General features: G+C 34.7%; 3 protein-coding genes across 3 annotated transcripts; all 3 read left to right on the top strand.

Annotated features, from left to right (window-relative positions):
* The first annotated feature begins 527 nt into the window (after window positions 1-527).
* Window positions 528-5,774, top strand: LOC140980462 (ribose-phosphate pyrophosphokinase 1-like). The gene is made up of 8 exons (XM_073446280.1): window positions 528-836; window positions 1,112-1,282; window positions 2,185-2,433; window positions 2,610-2,753; window positions 2,834-3,001; window positions 3,848-3,917; window positions 4,204-4,285; window positions 4,999-5,774. Exons 1-8 carry the CDS (start codon window positions 720-722, stop codon window positions 5,177-5,179), a joined length of 1,182 nt encoding a protein of 393 aa, XP_073302381.1. The 5' UTR covers window positions 528-719; the 3' UTR covers window positions 5,180-5,774.
* A 537-nt stretch (window positions 5,775-6,311) lies between these two features.
* Window positions 6,312-7,628, top strand: LOC140980464 (protein TORNADO 2). The gene is made up of 2 exons (XM_073446282.1): window positions 6,312-6,969; window positions 7,193-7,628. Exons 1-2 carry the CDS (start codon window positions 6,472-6,474, stop codon window positions 7,508-7,510), a joined length of 816 nt encoding a protein of 271 aa, XP_073302383.1. The 5' UTR covers window positions 6,312-6,471; the 3' UTR covers window positions 7,511-7,628.
* A 1,552-nt stretch (window positions 7,629-9,180) lies between these two features.
* Window positions 9,181-13,149, top strand: LOC140981362 (uncharacterized). The gene is made up of 7 exons (XM_073447744.1): window positions 9,181-9,448; window positions 9,528-9,698; window positions 10,598-10,762; window positions 10,830-10,994; window positions 11,193-11,327; window positions 11,503-11,600; window positions 12,459-13,149. Exons 1-7 carry the CDS (start codon window positions 9,269-9,271, stop codon window positions 12,646-12,648), a joined length of 1,104 nt encoding a protein of 367 aa, XP_073303845.1. The 5' UTR covers window positions 9,181-9,268; the 3' UTR covers window positions 12,649-13,149.
* Window positions 13,150-13,944: the final 795 nt, after the last annotated feature.

Genomic DNA, 13,944 nt, shown 5'->3' with positions numbered 1-13,944 from the left:
TTTAATATTCAACTATTGCGTCTCCATTTAATTATCCTTGGGCCAATTGACCGGTCTCCTTCTATGTATCTTTTACTACTAAATATAAATAGATGAATATTTACTGAAAGACGTGATTTGATAATAAAAAAATTTATTCTGATGCAATATATATTAATAATACTAGTAATATACGCACATTATTTTATATCAACTAGTAATTTTGGGTAAAAACTTGGTGAATTTCATGGAAATGAGCAAGGCAAAGATTAAATCTTTCGACATCCAATTTTTTAGATTGAAAAAAAAATCTTTTAATTGGAAAATTTTACGATCCTCGAAAGTCAGATTTGTTTGTGTAAAAACGGAAAAATAAAATAATTGTGACAAAACGACTTACGAAAAAATAAATAAATATAAAGTATGTGTCTTATAATTTATAAATAACAAAAATAGTTATGTTGTAGTTTTATATATCAATTTTGTAAAATAAATATTCGATCCGACTCGATAAATTATATGAAACCAAATTTCCAAGTTTAGATTGGAGACCTAATTTGACAAACTCCAGCCAAACAAAAGAAAAAAGAACAAGCGAGCAATGAAAAGCTAGACATCATCCTGGAAAAGCCACCTGTTGGCTGTTGACGAAAGAGATCTCTTCACCCAAGCAAATCCAAATCCCAAACTACAACCGAAGTTTCCACACTGAGGGAGAGCCAGCATACGCCGTCGTAAGCATGGCGTCGTTGGTATTTCGAGCAGCTTCTCCATCTTCAGCTTCCTGTTCGTTCTCTCGTGGCTCCCTTACCCACCCAAGCTGCATTTCCCAACGAATGCTTACCCCTAACGCCGTCGTACGTCCGAAGCCTCTTATGTTTGTTCTTCTCACGATGATTGATCCTTTTTTTTTTATATTTATTCACGAAATATGTAGTCTGTTTTAATGTTAATTGAACAGTCCATGGTCCTGATTTTGTCGCCGAAAGTAAAATTTTCAAGTTTCTGTTTTTTGGAGAAGAATTGTGGTTTTGACTGAACAAGAAATGAAATTTCAATTTCCTTTTCCCGAATGGACGGAAAGCAGAGCATGGGATTTTTATGCTTGTGCTTTGTTGTTTGGTATAATTAGAGATGCGAACAGATGGAGCCAGTGAATGGAAAGCCATGTTTTCCGGTTCTCAACGATAATATGCTTCCAAATTTCTTGCAATCGAAGCGCCTGGAGAAAGCAATGAACAGAAACAGCGGTAATACCAGGCTCAAAATATTCTCTGGCACTGCCAATTCGGCACTTTCTCAGGTGAGTTGCAGTGTCAATGGAGATCATGTTGGATTTTTTTGCTTCCTTACCTCACTAGTCTCCTAGATTCCATTTGATAGTGTTGAACTATACACTGTTCCTCTTATCAACATGTGGGCTTGGCCATATGGTTCCAATTTAAGTTGGTCACAAGATTTTACTTGATTGAATTGAATTAGCAGGCTCAATTTATTGGCATCGATATTCATCCAATGTTGATATACGTATTTGGGATTACCTTTTTGACAAACAATAAGATTATATATGAGATAATTTGTATTTATCCCGACTCCATGGTAACGAAGAAGAACAAAGCAGAATCGAGAAAGGTTGGAAAGAATAGGGGAAGATTTCTGCTGGCAGCAAGTCGAACCAAACAACTATTCTCTTTCTATCAACTACATTTATCATGTTTATTGCCTTTCGGTTACAAACTCAAGCTATACAGGTGCTCTTCTTGCTCTTTAGCTATAGGTGGCTATGGATCCCTTTCATTTCTTGATCTCTGCAGCTGTATCCATTTGACCACCCTCCATACATGTTTTTCATTATTATTGCCAAGGTTACTCCAATATTCAACCATTTTAGGCATTTACCCCTGCCAAAAGTCCTCTGTTTGGAAACTACAACACAAATGCCTTCACAATCAAACAAGGACCATCATCCTCTTTTTGCTATTTGATCAGGCCGCATTTGTTGCAGACTGTTCAAGCCATTCAAGTGTTCATCTTGCTTGTGTTGGGCAGTTTATACTTTATAGCCTTTATAATAAGCTGGTCCATGCCTTGATCTCTGTAGTTGTTTTGGGCAATCAGATTAATACTTTCTATGCTTCTGCAATGTCTTGCATTCTCACTGTTTTACTCATATATTTATTGATATAGAGGATTTGTGTCTCTTAGGAAATTGCTTGGTATATGGGCCTCGATCTTGGAAAAGTCCATGTCAAGCGGTTTGCTGATGGAGAAATTTATGTTCAACTGCAAGAGAGTGTACGAGGATGTGATGTGTACTTGGTCCAACCCACATGTCCTCCAGCCAACGAAAATCTTATGGAGCTTTTGGTAATGATAGATGCTTGCCGAAGGGCTTCAGCCAAAAATATTACCGCGGTGATTCCGTACTTTGGATATGCTAGAGCTGATAGAAAGGCAAGTTCAACATATGTTTTACTAGCTAGATGAGTTCTTAATGATGCACACATGCTTGATGAATTTGACAACCGATGATTTAACAAGTATCTAGCTCTTGAGTGATGATATGAATTCACCATTTTCAGCTGCACTCTAGTTCTCCCTGTGAAATTGTTTTGTTTTTCTATCACTAGACCGAAGGACGTGAATCTATTGCTGCCAAGCTAGTGGCCAACCTAATCACAGAGGCAGGTGCAGATCGCGTACTTGCTTGTGATCTCCACTCTGGCCAGTCCATGGGTTACTTTGATATTCCAGTGGACCATGTTTATTGTCAGGTAATCGCATAAAGTTTCTGTTCTCTAGTTTTTTTTCCTATTAATTAGTAACTGTTTTAACTCTTTTTTCACTGCAAAAGCCTGTCATCCTCGATTATCTTGCGAGCAAGAAAATATGTTCCAATGACTTGGTAGTGGTCTCTCCAGATGTCGGAGGAGTTGCAAGAGCTCGAGCTTTCGCCAAGAAACTATCTGATGCACCTCTAGCCATTGTGGATAAAAGGCGTCAGGGTCATAACATTGCCGAGGTAGTTTTGTGCTAACCTATTGTTCTACAATTTATCGAGTTGATAATTTATGTGCTACAAACAGGTAATAAATTTTATCTTCTCTCATTTGACCTCTTATTTATGAGCCAGGTGAATTTTGAAGGCTAAAAGATGTTATACCAAACTATGTAAGATTAAATGTATGAAATGTGTCGACCAGAGTTAATTGTCACGATTTTTAGCGTTGCATTAATTTTTACAAGTATTACTTGAGGTACGATTTGCTTGAATGCTGCCTTAGATTACGATTTGCTTGAATGCTGCATTAGATCAGTTTATGTGTTATCGAACTAGCTAAACCCTGGTATTAGTATTATAGCATTCAATAAACTCATAATTACTCTTTGGTGGTCTTTATGCATGCAAATGGTAATCATATGGCGTCTTATACTTATAGACAGTGTTTATATTTTTAAGACGATCTGCGGGCCCTACAGTTTCCACCAGTTAACATACAAGGATCCGTTTTGGTCCTATTGGCCGTTAGAAATGATTATTTATCAAATCTATCTGCTCTGAACTGACTAACCGAAATACTAACTTATCTTTCTTGTTTAAAATTTTAGTATCATGTAAAACTTTAAACAAGAAAAATAAGTTAATATTTCGGTTAGTCAGTTCAGAGCAGATAGATTTGATAAATAATGAGAAATTGGGATTATGTGTATCACTAAGTTAGTTCTACTATTGTGAGCTACATTATGACAGTGAACTTCTAGTCCACTGATGTATTCCTCTGAAATTTATTATTAATAAATATCGTTTCCTATAAAAAAAAAAAAAAGTTTTAGTATCATGTTAAACAACGTCCATAGCTATTTGCAGGTAATGAATTTGATAGGTGATGTTAAAGGAAAAGTTGCAGTTATGGTGGATGATATGATTGACACAGCAGGTAAGTAAAAGCTTATATAATTACATTATGGTATTCTTTCTTTGAAAATGGTGTGAGATTGAACTCCAATATCGCATGCTCATATTTTCTAGTCTTGAAAACTGCATTCAAGAAAATAATTTATGAATTAAAGCATCATGCGTCATTACAACAATCTTACTAAGAGCTTGCAGAGCTTTGTCTGCTAGTTAATAATTTGAAATCGACGAGGATCAATGAGAAGCTGAATGCCGATTTTTTTCTTTCATTTAAACCTTCAAATGCTGACATATCTGTTGGCTCTTAGGAACTATTGCCAAAGGTGCAGCTTTGCTCCATGAGGAAGGTGCTAGGGAAGTATATGCATGCAGCTCTCATGCTGTTTTCAGGTGACTATTAGAGTCAATCCTTTGCCGATTAACCAGAACAAACTTCTATGTGCTAGCTGCTTTTTTTCTGCAGTTTCATATACTATTGAACAAATTGTCTCAGCATTTTTTGTTATGTATATATTTGTCTGATGTGCAGTCATATACTAGTGGTATTCAAGTATAAAATTTTCAAGTCAATTTGCTTGAATATTTATGCAAGTTAAGTTCAATTAACCATCAATTGGTATTACTCTATTTGTTGTATGCGAAAGAAAGAATTTATCAGGAGTGTCAGGATCGATTACAATAACTATTAGAGGATATATATTTGTAACTGTGAAAGGTAGTAGTTAACTTGAAGAGTATCACATGTTGAAGCAATGGTACAATATAATGGAATTCATTTATCCAACTTAATTCTGTTTATTGGCATAAATGCCACTCCTGCCTTGTTTGCGGAGTAGGCATAAATTTAACCACTTTATTGATACCTGCAATAAAATACAATGGGGCATGCATCTTACAGAAAGCAGGGACTATATGATAAAACAAAGATTAGGGAGCCTGAACTATTTTTCTATGTGATGGCAGTGACAGAATCCTCTGTATCTTTAATATATCCTGACTTTTTTTTTGCTGAAAGAAAGAGCTGTATTCAATGGTCACACCATGTGCATGCTTCTTGTACATGCGAAGCTTCTGCTTTATTGATGTATAGATTTTTTTTACAGCCCACCTGCGGTCGAGAGGCTGTCTAGTGGCCTATTCCAAGAGGTCATTATTACAAATACTGTTCCAGTAATGGAGAAGAATTATTTCCCACAGCTGACGGTCCTGTCGGTCGCTAATATTTTGGGTGAAACAATATGGCGAGTTCATGATGACTGTTCTGTGAGCAGCATTTTCCAATGAAGGAAAGATCAGTTTACAAGAGCATAGGGAGAACATACTGCTTTACTTCGCTGATGGAAAACTAAAAAGATAATCCATTCATTAGATCTCACACCCTTTACATTTCACTCGCATGGTTATCTAATTTTATCATTTTACATATCATAAGCACCACTCACTCCCAAAGTTGCCGATATTTTAGCCTGATTAGCCTAATATTGAGCATCAATTGAGATGCAGTGTGAGCTGAATCATTCTTTTCAAGCTGTCTAGTCGAAGACGAAATGTTTCCAACAGTTGTCTTCAAGAAATCGGGGAATCCCTGAGTTGATATTTGTGAAAACTGGAAAGGGAAAGCAAAATTAAGTATTGTTTGCTCATTTGACAGTTTTATTTAACTTATTGTTTTCCATTTAATTGCAAAGCCATTGATTCAAGAACAAGGCTCAGATGAAATTGTTACACAGCAAGGTATTTTGATACTTTTTACCCAAGTGGCCAAGTGTTGTTCTGTCTCACTGTTTAGATAGATACACTGTTCTAGTGTAGTCAGGGACTGCAAAATCTTGTAGTCACATTTTCTTATTATGGTTTGAATTCATATACTTTTCAAATATCAGTTGCTCTCAGTTTCTTCATTCTGTAGGGGGAAAGGTGCCTGTGCCTTTTCCCCCTTTTCTTTTTCAAGTTTATTTTATGAATTGATCTCTTAACTATTTGGAAATACCTGTTTCATATCTCAAATTTTCACTGCATCACAAAATCTATTTTTAAGATGCATTTTTGTGTGAATGTGGTCCATCGATTATGATAAATTCCAAATCATCGCACAACGCACATAAATAATTGATTTCACTAATGTTTCAATAGAGAGATATCTTACATAAAAATGTAGAGATAATAACCATAATTGATTTGATGAGAATTTATGCAAACAAGGCAAATCATCCCATATATCAAGACAATCAAATTTTGACTACAAACTCTTCCATCAAGGAAAATCGCTTTTTTGACTTCAAAACACAAACTAAAGAATCCGATGCATGTGGCGACAAGAATTTTTTTTCCTTGCAAATAATTCCTTCTTCGCCTTTGCATGCTTTACATCCTGTTATCCACCACCTCTGAAAAAGGTATACTAAAATCACGGAACTTCTTGGGCCAAAAAAATATAAAAACTTTGATTTAAATATAATAATCGATTGCTTTAGTAGCTTTCAAGCGGAACATTTTCAAATTAATGAACATATTCGAATACTTGTTTTATTTCCATCTCCAACTTTGAATTAAACAGCCCTTTCTCTAAAATTTCTATGGCATTAAGTAATAATGTGATTGGAGCCATAAACTTCATTGCAATGCTTCTTTCAATACCTATCATCGGAGCAGGAATTTGGCTGGCAACTGAACCAGACAACTCTTGTGTAAAGATTCTACAATGGCCGGTCATCGTCCTCGGAATTCTCGTCCTAGTCGTTGCACTCGCTGGTTTTGTAGGAGGGTTTTGGAGAGTTCCAGGGCTGCTAATAGTCTACTTGGTAGCCATGATTATCCTCATAATATTACTTGCATGCTTAGTTGTTTTCATTTACATGGTAACATTAAAAGGGTCGGGCCATCTTGTCCCGAGTCGAGCTTACTTAGAATACAGCCTCGACGACTATTCGGGTTGGCTCCAACGAAGGGTTAGAAGTTCTTTCAAATGGGAAAGGATCAGAAGTTGTCTCAGCTCATCCAGCATGTGTGCTGAGTTGAACCAGAGTTACAGAATGGCTCAAGATTTCTTCGATGCACATATTACTCCTTTGCAGGTAATATCAAAATCTTTTCAAAGCGATATTCTAAGATCTATAACATCTTTTTTTTCAATGTATTTATGTTTGAATCTAAGCATGTTGGTAACATAAACGCTCTTCGAAAACTCCCATAGCCCCCTTTTGCCGTTGAATATTTCGTATCATATACCTGTTTTATGGTCTCTACACTGTCGAAAGAAGTGTAACCCAACTCTTGTTTGATGGTTTCTGTACGTAGTCTGGATGCTGCAAACCACCTACGGAATGCGGATACACATTCGTGAATCCCACATATTGGATCAGTCCCATAAATACAGCAGCAGATATGGACTGCTTGCAGTGGAGCAATGATCAAACCCAACTTTGTTATTCCTGTAATTCATGCAAAGCTGGATTGTTGGCCAATCTCAAGAAAGAATGGAGAAGAGCAGATATCATACTGCTCATAACTTTTGTGGGATTGGTTTGGGTTTATCTGATTGGATGCTTTGCGTTTAGGAATGCCAAAACTGAAGATCTTTTTAGGAAATACAAGCAAGGGAATTCATATAATTAACCGATCAAGGATCATACTTAACTTTGTCCTGGACCTAGCTAGCTAGCTAGAGCATCCATGTATTGTCTCTTTCGTTTTTCTAGAATACGAACTTTTAGTGTGCAAAAATAATATTGTCTTCATCTCAGTTATATTGTCCATATTGTCTTTTTTACATATATTAAGAATACCATGGAGAAAATAAACTATGCAGACAAATTTCTTAAAATAACCTTATTTAATAATAATGAGAAAACAAATTATACTTACAACCAAAGAAAGTTGAATACAATTATACACGTAAAAAAAAAACTTTATAAATGTGGAAGGTGGAGTAGATATTTGGGATAGACGAAAAATGGAATGCGAACTATATAATTGAGACAAATTAAGAAGTACAAAACAAACAAGCATATATATTATACATGAGTGTGACTGTTTGTATCAGTGTATATAAATTTAAATTAAAATGGATGCAAGTAACCCCCTCAGATTTATGTATATATTATACAGATAAATATTATTATTTTTCATCTATACTATTAATAAAGGAAGAGGGGGATGAATAGTTTCGGTGGAGGTTTTTTTTTCAATATTTTCAAATAGCCCTTACTAACATATTAATAAAATGTTAAACAGATTGCTCAAAAAAAAAATGTTAAACAGACGGTTACAAGCTCAAACCTTTTCTAACACATACTATTGATTTGTTTTTTGTTTTTTTGTTTTTTAATATAATTCATTATTTCAAAATTGTTGTGAACTAGAGGTAACTAACTAGGCGTATTTTGATTCACTTTTTAAGAAGGCATTTTCTTGCTAACAATTCATTCTTGCAGTAAGAGGGCAAAGTATCATGCATGTTCAAAGGCTGGCAGTAGAAAGTGGGCGCAGTGGCAGTCCGTCCCGAAGAACAGGCAGTTTTCACGAAAAGGCTTTTCCATGTAGCAACAGATTAAGAGGCGGTCCGTGTGGTGGTGGGCAAACCGAATGATTGTCACTGATTTGATTGGACTTCGCATCTTTTTTTGTTATTTTTTTTAAGAAAATAAAAAAAATTGAGTAAACTATTTTATTAATTTCAATATTTATTAGATTTNAATTATTTTAAATGAAGAATAATACATTTTATTTCGATATGTTCGGTTTTTTATGAAATTTTTTTAATTTCCAAGTTTTGATTTAGTTAAAAAATGATGTTTAATTTTCAGAAAAACTAAAAATATTATAGTTTTATTGTAAAACTGTAATAAAATATAAAAATTTCAAATTTTATTTAGAAACTCAATTTTACAGATATTTTATAAAAATAAAATAAAAGTCATATCGAATAAACTGATTTATATGTCTTTTTTTTTAAAAAAAAAAAAAGTCTGACTAATTGATTACTCAAACCTTATTTTTGAATTAATTGGGTATTACTGGCCATTTCGGGTTAGTAAAAAATTATACCATATTTTGAAATTATTATTTTAAAATTATTTATATTATTTATTGAGATATTTTATCAATATTAATAGATTTTTTTATTTAATTAATATACAAAATAATTATATTTATCAAAATATTTTAAAAAATCATACTAAAACCTAGGAAAGCCCGGCCCCTCGAAATAAAAATATCCCGGGCCCGGCCTTTTTTCTTAATTTTTTTTAAACTTAAAAACCCGTCTTAGCTTTTAAATTAAATAAACAAATTAATGGAATCTCAATCAAAGGTGCTTCGTTTCCTTTGCAGTTAGAGCTAAAATAGTTGTCCACAGCAAATTGGAGGTCTGTTATGGCTGACAGAGTGATAAATTATGGAATAATCGGCGTTGGAATGATGGGGAGAGAGCATCTCATTAATCTTAATCATCTCAAGCCTCAAGGGGTTGCTGTGGTTGCCATAGCTGATCCTCATTTGCCTTCTCAGCAAGAAGCCCTGAGTCTTGGACGATCATTTAACTGGCCTCTTCAGGTTTTCTTTGTTTTTTTGATTTTATTTGTATTATCTAATGATACTCAAAATGATGTGCTTTTTATGTGTGAATTTGAAGGTTTTTCCGAGCCACAAGGAGCTTCTGGATAGTGGATTGTGTGATGTATTGGTTGTTTCAACTCCGAACATGACTCACTGTGAAATCTTGATGGATATCATCGAATACCCGAAACCCCATCATGTGTTGGTCGAGAAGCCTCTCTGCACAACTGTTGCCGACTGCAGGAAGGTGAGGAACAAACACAACAGTGTTTTGGTTGTTTCACTAGTTCCAAGTACAAGTCTAAATTCTTCATCGCAATCAACTGACCTTAGTCATAGTAGTATGGCTTTCCTATTAGTGAATGTTATTTGTTGGAGTGAAAAATATTATGAAGTTTGGAGAATGGTTGACCAAAACATGTCATGTAGAAAAAGTAGAATGCAATGTGTGTGCGTGTGCTTTGTATAGAAACTGAGTACTTTGGGGTGAGATGGCAACATAAGTTTTTTGTGACTGCTATCTTGTTAAACCATAGTATCCGTTGTGGTTATCCTATTATTATGTAGAGTTAGTATATTCGGTAATTTGTGAGATGACGTATATCTATATCCCCTCCACATGGATATAGATAGAATGACCTGTTTATCACTAATGACTGGGGGGTTTTCGCGATACTGTTAATGCCGAGTATTTCATGCTATGCTACTATCAAATGGGAATTTTGTGGTATTATTTTCTGTGGTTGACTGATACTCAGTATGTTCTGCAACTATGTTAAGCCATAAACCTTGAATTGTGAAAAGATAAATCGTGATTGAAGTGAACTAAATGCTAATCTGAGTTGCAAAAACATTCCATCCTTGTTGGTCAATAATGATGTCAATAGCTATGAGCCCATGAACCAGAACCAGTACAAGAAATCTTTTTCATTTGGCTGAGCTTCTCCACCGAGTTGGTAATGATGCACCTGGCTGATGCTTCAGGCTTAAATACTTTCTACATCCACTGACAATGAACAGATGGAGGGAAATATTCTTGTGTTATCTTTTACATTGTGCTGACGTCCAGTTTGTGTGGCCTCGTATGTACCTTCCATGTTACCATTTTTTCTCTAACTCTCTGACGGTACAGAATCATGTTTTCAGGTCTTGGATGCTGCTAAGAGTAGACCAGGTGTGATAATACAAGTTGGCCTAGAATACAGATACATGCCACCAGTTGCTAAACTGATAGACATAGTACGAAGTGGAATTCTGGGACAAGTCAAGATGGTGGCTATCCGGGAACATCGATTTCCATTTCTAGTTAAGGTATGATTGGCCACTCATACCTAAGTTTCTTTGCGCTGAATAGTATTCTTGACCTTTGCTTTTACAGGTCAACAATTGGAATCGATTCAATTGTAACTCTGGTGGTACCCTGGTGGAGAAATGCTGCCACTTCTTTGATCTCATGAGGCTCTTTGCTGGTTCTAATCCTGTTCGAGTCATGGCTTCTGGATCCATTGACGTAAATCATAAAGATGAAATTTATGATGGCAAGGTTTTTTCTTTTTCTCGGAAATCTCAACACTTAACATAATTGCTTTCTAACTTGTAACACCAATACAAGCTATTAATGTGTTATAGCATTAATTAAAGGTTTTATTACATATTATCGTGCTCTAGATTTCTTTTTGTTTCTAATTTGGAGTACATGATGACTCTTTTCACTTTGAGTGTCACTTTATGGTATCGGCAGGTGCCTGATATAATTGATAACGCATATGTTATTGTTGAATTCGAGAACAGTTCACGGGGCATGCTCGATCTTTGTATGTTTGCTGAAGGCAGCAAAAATGAACAAGAGATATCTGTTGTTGGTGACATCGGGAAAGTAATACTTTGTTCTCCGTCCACAGCATATGTCTGTACACAAACATAATGCACACATCGTGCACTTACCCATAAATAGTGGCAACACATGATCATTGGCTGCATGAAATTGCTACGGTCAGTTCTTTCATTTCTCAACTATAGCAGCTTCGTAAAGTTAATTAGTCACTCAACAGGGTGAGGCATTTGTTCCTGAGAGCATTGTTCGTTGGGGCAGTCGAGTTGAAGGGAGGGACGGTGTTAAGGTATTAAAAGCCGAGGATGAACGTATAAAGTGAGTCATTCTTATTTCTAGTTAACAAACCACCTGAATTGTCTTTGAAGGTTTGCAGGTGTGATACAAATATTATCCTCGGGAACAAACTGTCCCATAGTGTTTAAAAAAGAGATTAAATGCAGATTATACTAGATTAAACTTGAAACGTAAGGAAATCGATTCGACACGTCATTAAACGCCCTTAATCAGGATTAAACGAGTTTTTTGTTCCGAATTTTATATTTACTTTTTAAAAAATTAAAAACCTTTCAATTTTCATAATTAAAAAGTCTTTAAAAAAAAACAATGATCTTCAAAACAGAAGAAACCCACAGGCTCTCTTGTGCTAAAAATTATAGATTTGAGATTTTTGTGTTTTTTAAAATTTGATCGTTTGTGCATTAATCTTAAATTTATTTTACACTACTTGTTTAACCTATTTATTGGTATGAGGTAATTAACATTTTAATAAAAATTTGAAACATTTTTTTAGGTTTAAACTCTTTTAAACTTGTAAAACTTGAAACTTGGTTTTGACTCTTCCCCACACTTCACTTTTTTAGAATCATTAGTCTCACAAATTTAAACCGTATAACTTCTTAGCCTAAAATTCACATTATAGCTAATTTAGACACAAATTGACCGATAATCGTTTAAATATCATGGTCAATTTTTGGTTAATTTCTCCAGATTGTGTATTTGGACCAAAATGTAAGTACTCGGTGTTTAATGTGGCACGTTTTTGTTTTCGTCTAACGGGTTCCACTTGCAAAAATTCAAAGATCACTTGGAGCGATTTTCCTCTGTAGTTGCTGTATAACAGCAGTCAAAACAATAACATTGTGCTCATCTCATCCTCTGTTTACTTCTCATCAGATACAATGGGCTGCATCATGGCTCTAGCTATCTGGAACATCTGCAGTTTTTATCAGCAGTAAGAGCAAAAGGGGAGCAGCCTCTTGATGTAGATTTGCATGATGGATTGGTTTCTGTAGCCATAGGAGTTGCGGCACAATTGTCAATTGAGAAAGGGCGATTTGTCACGATTGATGAAGTCATGGAATAAGCATTCATTTGACATGCATTACTTTAATTTTATGTTCAAGTAATCACAAACGCACAGTCAAGCCAATCTAGAGCATCTCTCGCGAATCAAATGTAAGTATTCAGCGAAATCCGAGAGAAACTACGGCTCTTGCTTTATGTGGTCTACGAAACAGTGACCGTTGGTTTCCATAGTGCATGCTTCATGTAATAAATCTCAACTAGTTTGGGTTCAATGGTTACCGGATATTAAACATGAAGTATGTTGTTCCGTAAATATTGTATTAAATTGGAATGGTTTTCCTCTCCAAAGTTGTAAGATTTTATTTTTTGATAGAAAACATTACGTATATTAAATTTCAATGGAACTAAAATTGTTACAGATGTAACGGATGAGTAATCCACGACAAATCTATAAGTTGTAAGATTTTATTATCCAGTGTTTCAGATAGATTATGTCATCTGTTGTTTGGAAGTTTGGATCCTTGATAGATAATGTAATCCTATTGATTTTCAAATTTCATTTATTTTACCTGATCCTTAGCCTTAGTTCATACTTCATACTTTTCACTGTTATTCTCCTTTTTGCCTCCAACATTCAACGTTGTTTTGGCTGTTTTATACATGCTAGCGTCAAGTGTGCTCGTACAATTGGTTTTCTATCAATATTTTTTAGGCAGGTCGGTAGACTTTTTTATTGATGTTTTTTAGTTAAATCGATTTTTAGCAGAAAAAGTTGGTAATTATACTTTGTACGAACCAACATAAGGGTAAGAAAAAAAAAAGTGAAGGGCAATGTAGCAATTTAATTGAAGGCCAAATTGTGTCGGTCTCCTTTGCTAAACTTTAATACGAGTCCAAAAAATACTTCAATTTAAGTATAGACAGATATAACAATTTCGTTGAAGCCTTTGTATCAAAATGACTTGGGATCATATGTAGTCAACTTTCTATGGGCAACAGTCTCTTGGTTGAGTTTAAATAAATTTACTGCAATACTGATTTCTACATAAAAATACCTCCTAGGTGGCCCTGGGAAAAAACCATGGTCTTGAAATATTTATTAATTTATACGTTAGGATTTGAAAATCTCACGTTTTCGGGGTAAAAACGATATTCTTGCAAGGACATAAAATATGATTTTATTAACCGAAAAGACAAGGTATTTTCCTTTTCAACAATAAATGTTCATTATACAAAAAAAAAAAAAAAAATCTTTTCTCCAGGTAATCAATCATAAACCATTATCCAACACGATTAATAAATCTTGTGTTGATGGTTCATTTTTCTTATTCTCTCTCATTTAACCATTTTGGAT

The sequence above is a fragment of the Primulina huaijiensis genome, chromosome 7 (genome assembly GCF_012295235.1).
Source record: "Primulina huaijiensis isolate GDHJ02 chromosome 7, ASM1229523v2, whole genome shotgun sequence".
Lineage (NCBI taxonomy): Eukaryota > Viridiplantae > Streptophyta > Magnoliopsida > Lamiales > Gesneriaceae > Primulina > Primulina huaijiensis.
Note: the sequence above shows the minus strand (reverse complement) of the source record. Positions and strands in the feature narration are given on the sequence as shown.